The sequence below is a fragment of the Octopus bimaculoides genome, chromosome 2, assembly GCF_001194135.2.
Source record: "Octopus bimaculoides isolate UCB-OBI-ISO-001 chromosome 2, ASM119413v2, whole genome shotgun sequence".
Classification (NCBI taxonomy): Eukaryota; Metazoa; Mollusca; class Cephalopoda; order Octopoda; family Octopodidae; genus Octopus; species Octopus bimaculoides.
This window is the reverse complement of record NC_068982.1, coordinates 112,151,044-112,156,057: the sequence shown is the minus strand read 5'-3', so window position 1 is coordinate 112,156,057 and position 5,014 is coordinate 112,151,044. Positions and strand designations below refer to the sequence as shown.

At 32.1% G+C, this 5,014-nt stretch overlaps 1 protein-coding gene across 1 annotated transcript in view; it reads left to right on the top strand.

The window, feature by feature from the left end:
- The first annotated feature begins 368 nt into the window (after positions 1 to 368).
- The window catches only part of LOC106867486 (innexin unc-9), a 371,622-nt gene continuing 366,976 nt past the window's right edge, over positions 369 to 5,014 (top strand). The window contains exon 1 of the mRNA XM_052978613.1: positions 369 to 2,735. Coding sequence (XP_052834573.1) covers positions 2,599 to 2,735 — 137 coding nt within the window. The 5' untranslated portion in view covers positions 369 to 2,598. The remainder of the gene's footprint in view (positions 2,736 to 5,014) is intronic.

Sequence of the window (5,014 nt, the reverse complement as noted above, 5' to 3'; positions counted from 1 at the left end):
AGCAACAAAAAAAACCCTATGAAAGCTTCTTGATTGAAATAATTTAGAATTAACAGAAGAAAGAAAGCTGTGTATTGATTTTAGAGTTGGCGCTAACTCCAGCAAAATGTCAATATCAATAGATGATGTTCGCTTCAAGCACGTTGGTCACTGGCCGCAACTCTGCTGGTTATAAAAGAAAGAGTTATGTCCCTTGAGAGCAATTATTATATGAAATTGTTTAATATAGTTTTATTGTCTTGAAGCTATATATACTGGGGCCAAAGTATTTTTGTTGTTTACTGATAATTCCTTGTAGCTTGTTGGTAATTGAGATCAATACTTCTTTAATCATACTTTTATAATCATATTAAATAAATATAGAACAAAGTAGTCGCATCTTTAAAATTTATTATTCAGTAATGACATGGCATAAGTCAGACTTAATATAATGTAATATCGTAGTCTTTAGTGGGAGGGTTATTATCACTTATATAGTTATCTGTATATGACAGGTACATATCCGGTCGTCCCTCTGTGATGAAAGATAAAGTTTGTCAACTTCTACAAAGTTTGTAGATTTTGCATCTTTGATAAAAAATGATATAATGAATTGTAGTATTTTAGCTTATAATATATTAAATAATTCAAGAGCAATTTTTGACTGAGGTGGATTAGATTTGTAAATTGATATTGTAACGTTGAAGATTTGCCAAATGTTATCCAAATACTATTGTAAAAATACATCTTGTTATGTTAACTTTTAGAACTGATAATTTTATGAAGTGGCTTCATTTTATTAAAATGTCATGAAAATGATAATATTAACGGAGTACAGTCCCTTCCGTTTTCATGGTTGATATAACTGAAGATTCCATTTAATTACATGTAATTGAAATTTTCAGTAACCGGTGTATGCAACTAACCGGATAAGAATAAAAGAGCACTGATATTATACATTCCCCCAACATAAGATTAGACTATAATTTAAACTTCGATAGTCTGTAAAGCTTTACCTGCCCTTTATAGCACATGTGATACACGGGACATATTTTCTTAGCGTACATGCATCATATACGGTACACATCCTTTCTATTTTCATTTTTTTTCTTCTCTTTCTATTTATTTTTTCACCACGAGTGTAACTTGGGACTTTATGAAGGCAAAGCTTTATATTACTGAGAACATACAAAACAAAGTTTAACTAAAAGTTTTAAAACAAGCATGAACGTTTAGAATAAACTAATGCCTGGTCAGGCAAGGGATTAATTACGAATAACTTGTAAATATTTTTTGTAAGTTATTTGTAAACATGAAATATTGAATACTGTCATTGTATCACACGATGAAAACAGAAGTTTTCTGAAACAGTGGTATGCAATTACCATATTCTACTAGCAGTTTCTCTTATTTATGTATTAACAAAAATACTGTAGACGCTCTTCATTTTGCTTGTGTTGGTTACTTAATTGTATTTTATGGGAAAGCTAGCGAAAGTTTTTAGTGGGAGAAATTTTTTTCAGCAACAAAGACTTGGAATCGATAACTTTTCATATTAGTAGAAAATCATGATTTGGTATGGGAGTGCTATAGTTGATTCAATAAGTCCTAATGTATAACTGGTACTTATTCTATCGACCAATGTGTATTAGAAATAATATCTACTATGTTGTGGTTTGAACTTAAAATGCAGATGATAGAAGAAGTGGGTAAACAGTTGCAAGGCATGTAACTGCTCTCTCTCTCTCTCTCTCTCTCTCTCTCACACACACACACACACACACTTTCTGTCTGTCTTGTTTCTCTGTTTCTCTATCTCTGTCTGCCTGTCTGTCTATCTGTCTTCGTCTGTCTCTGTCTGTCTATCTCTGTCTGTCTGTCTCTCTGTCTGTCTGTCTCTCTCTCTCTCTCTCTCTCTCTCAATCTCTCTCAATCTCTCAAATAATAATTTGTTACATTGGCACAAGGGCATACGTTTCAGTTAAAGAGATATCTTCCACCAAATTTACTGTCAGTGTTGTATAGGCCTCGAAAGCATGAAAACGTTGGGATTTTAGTTCACAATGCTATGGGAGTCTATCTAAATATTGCAAAACCACAACTAATTCTGCCATCCATTCTTCGTAAAGGAAACAAATTTATCTAGCATTGGCTGATAGGGATCCTGTGGCATTAACCAACATTAGTACTTGATTTGTATTATTTTATCGATCATGGAAGAATAGAAAGTTGACTTCAGTAAGATCTGAACTCACTGCTCATTACTATAAAGCTTTTTTTGTCCATTGTTATATCATTGCTGCTATCCACCGCCCTAAATTACACCAATAATTAAGCAACACAATAATGTAATTTAGTTCAGAATAATTGTTGCGTTTTAGAAGCCTGGTGCGATTAGGTAAAATATGGCAAATGAGATGTATTTATGGGCTAATTGAAGGTTCTAAATACTGAGAAATTGGGTAGAGTTGCTGATTGCAATTTTGACTTATTTTATTATGCATTGCGAGAAGGTTAATTACTGTTATAGTGGGGGAAGAAGGGTGCCAATTCTTGGTTGAGCTTCAGTAACTATAAATACGGCTGCGTTAAAGAATTCAACAGACCAACTTGAAGAAGATGGTGACTCAAGCAGGAATAGATCAAGAAAAGGGTGCGGTTGGTGGAGCGGAAAAATCGGAGGAAGAACAAAGCGATAATGGTGAAAGAAAATATATTCGTAAAATTGAAAATCTCAGCATACAAAGAAAAAGCAGGTAGGGACATAGAATCTATCTAAGATTACCATAAATTTTTGCAATTGATAATATAAGTTTTGTGATTCGTACATGTTGTAAAATAAAAATGTTTTCGTTCTACAAATGAATCGGATACTACATATACATGTAGATTAACATTCCTTATGTACCATATTAAATTCGAAATTAACCAATTGTAGTAGTTATCGTTGGAAACTCATGTAAATATAAAGTGTTCATGTTAACTGCCCAAAATTAATTTAATAAATTAACATTACTTGTTATTAAATTAAAGGATTAAAGAATTATTTGGATTTGAAACAGATGGATTATTCATTATATATATATATATATATAGAGAGAGAGAGAGAGAGAGAGATATAGATATAGATATAGATATAGATAGAGAGAGAGAGGGGGCGGGAGAGAGAGAGGGAGAGAGGGACAGTGACAGAGATAGATATCGATATAGAGAAGATATCGTGTCTATATATATTAAACTACGGTTTTACCTATAAATTATCTACTACCGTATACCTTATAAAGAGAACTATACATAGTGAGGTAATACACCAGGAGTGCCTACGGATACATCTATCCCTTAGATGGTCGCATGACCTCTAACTTATATCTTGCTTATATATATATAATGAATAATCCATTCATGTAACATAATTAATATATTGCAACATTCATATGCAATGAAAGACAAATACTTGTGTTCAGTATTTGTACATGTTTTTTCCAAGGAAATGCTAGTATTAAGTGCACTGAATTTGAGGTTAGTGGCAGCGATTCCAGTCGTCTCCACACGTAATTTGCTAATATCATGGTACATGAAATAGTTATTTCGATGTTAAGAAATATACGTTCATAATTAAAAGTATTACATACTGATTTTCAAAGACAATTTTAATCATGTCTTTCCCCACATCGAGCCTTTAATTAAGAAGTCTTACATTGGTCATGATACCTCCTCAATATTCAAAGTTAATTCACGTCAGATGAATACAATGAGCAACAAGACCTCTATTCGTAGTGTCTCATCAGTTATACAAGACGTTTGATGAGTAAATTATTCAAGTCTATCCAACATACTGTCATAACTCAGTGGCATTCTTAATCGCCTTAGAATTTTTCAGAGTGCAGCGCAGTCCCAAGTTCCGTAGAATAAAAACAGACGCTTTTTTTTTTTGGTTCAATGTCAAATCATGCCTGTTGCTCTCGCTTTATTGCATAAATCTACAGATGATCTAGAAAAATACATCTTCTATATATTATGCGGAGAATACGTATATATTAAATAAAATATGTAATGTGAATTTCATGCCTACTTTATGTTATATCTACACACACTTGCTGTGACTTCTATATCAGTATCTCATGAAATATTTTGAGTAATCGCTGACGCCAATTGCCTACTCTCACCAATATAAACTACTGCTGTTTCAATTATTCATTACCAGTTAAGGTAGAGATATGTTCTAAGTCTTAACGTTCTAAATTCAAATCAGGATGAGGTCAACTTTGCCTTTCATCATTTTGGAGTCGATAAAATAGAGAAAGACAAAGGACTGGGGTTGATGGCATCGACTGATTCCTTTCCCTCAAGATTATTGCCCTGGTGCCTCAATCATGAACAATTATTGATCACCAGATAATTATCTTGAAAGTTGCAACTTCCCAAAGAAAATTGGATTTACTATGGTTTGAACAAATTCATCAAATTTATCATATACTAAGTGACATACGACGAAAGATATGTTTATTGTTTCAGTAATGTGAAATAGGAAATGATATCGATAACAATTTCAAAATGGTAATTATAACATACCTATTTGGTAAAATATCAAAATCTTTCTATTCAGAACACTGGTTTATGAGAGAGGCACAAGTCCTCGACTTTGGAATAATGGTATAGTCGTCTAAATCTACCCCAGTATTTGATTGTACTTTATTTTATCGACCCGGAATATTTATTGACAATGATTTCTTTAAGTATAATATGAGTTTATCATTTTGATATATAACATGTCGATTTCTCACTATTACGTAATTATTACTTTTCATCGTTGAAATCAACTTTTCATTTCCTGATATTGATAAGATACAAGTGCTATAAATCTGTGATTGTGTATCTATCTAAAAGACCAATGATGATAATCAAATATTTTGCAAGACATCCTGATTTGAAATAATATGTAGCTTTGCCAGAGCGCCATGTTTAAGCAAAAAACGCTGTTATGTGAGAAAGCTGATAGTAAACATTATATATATATATATATATATATATATAT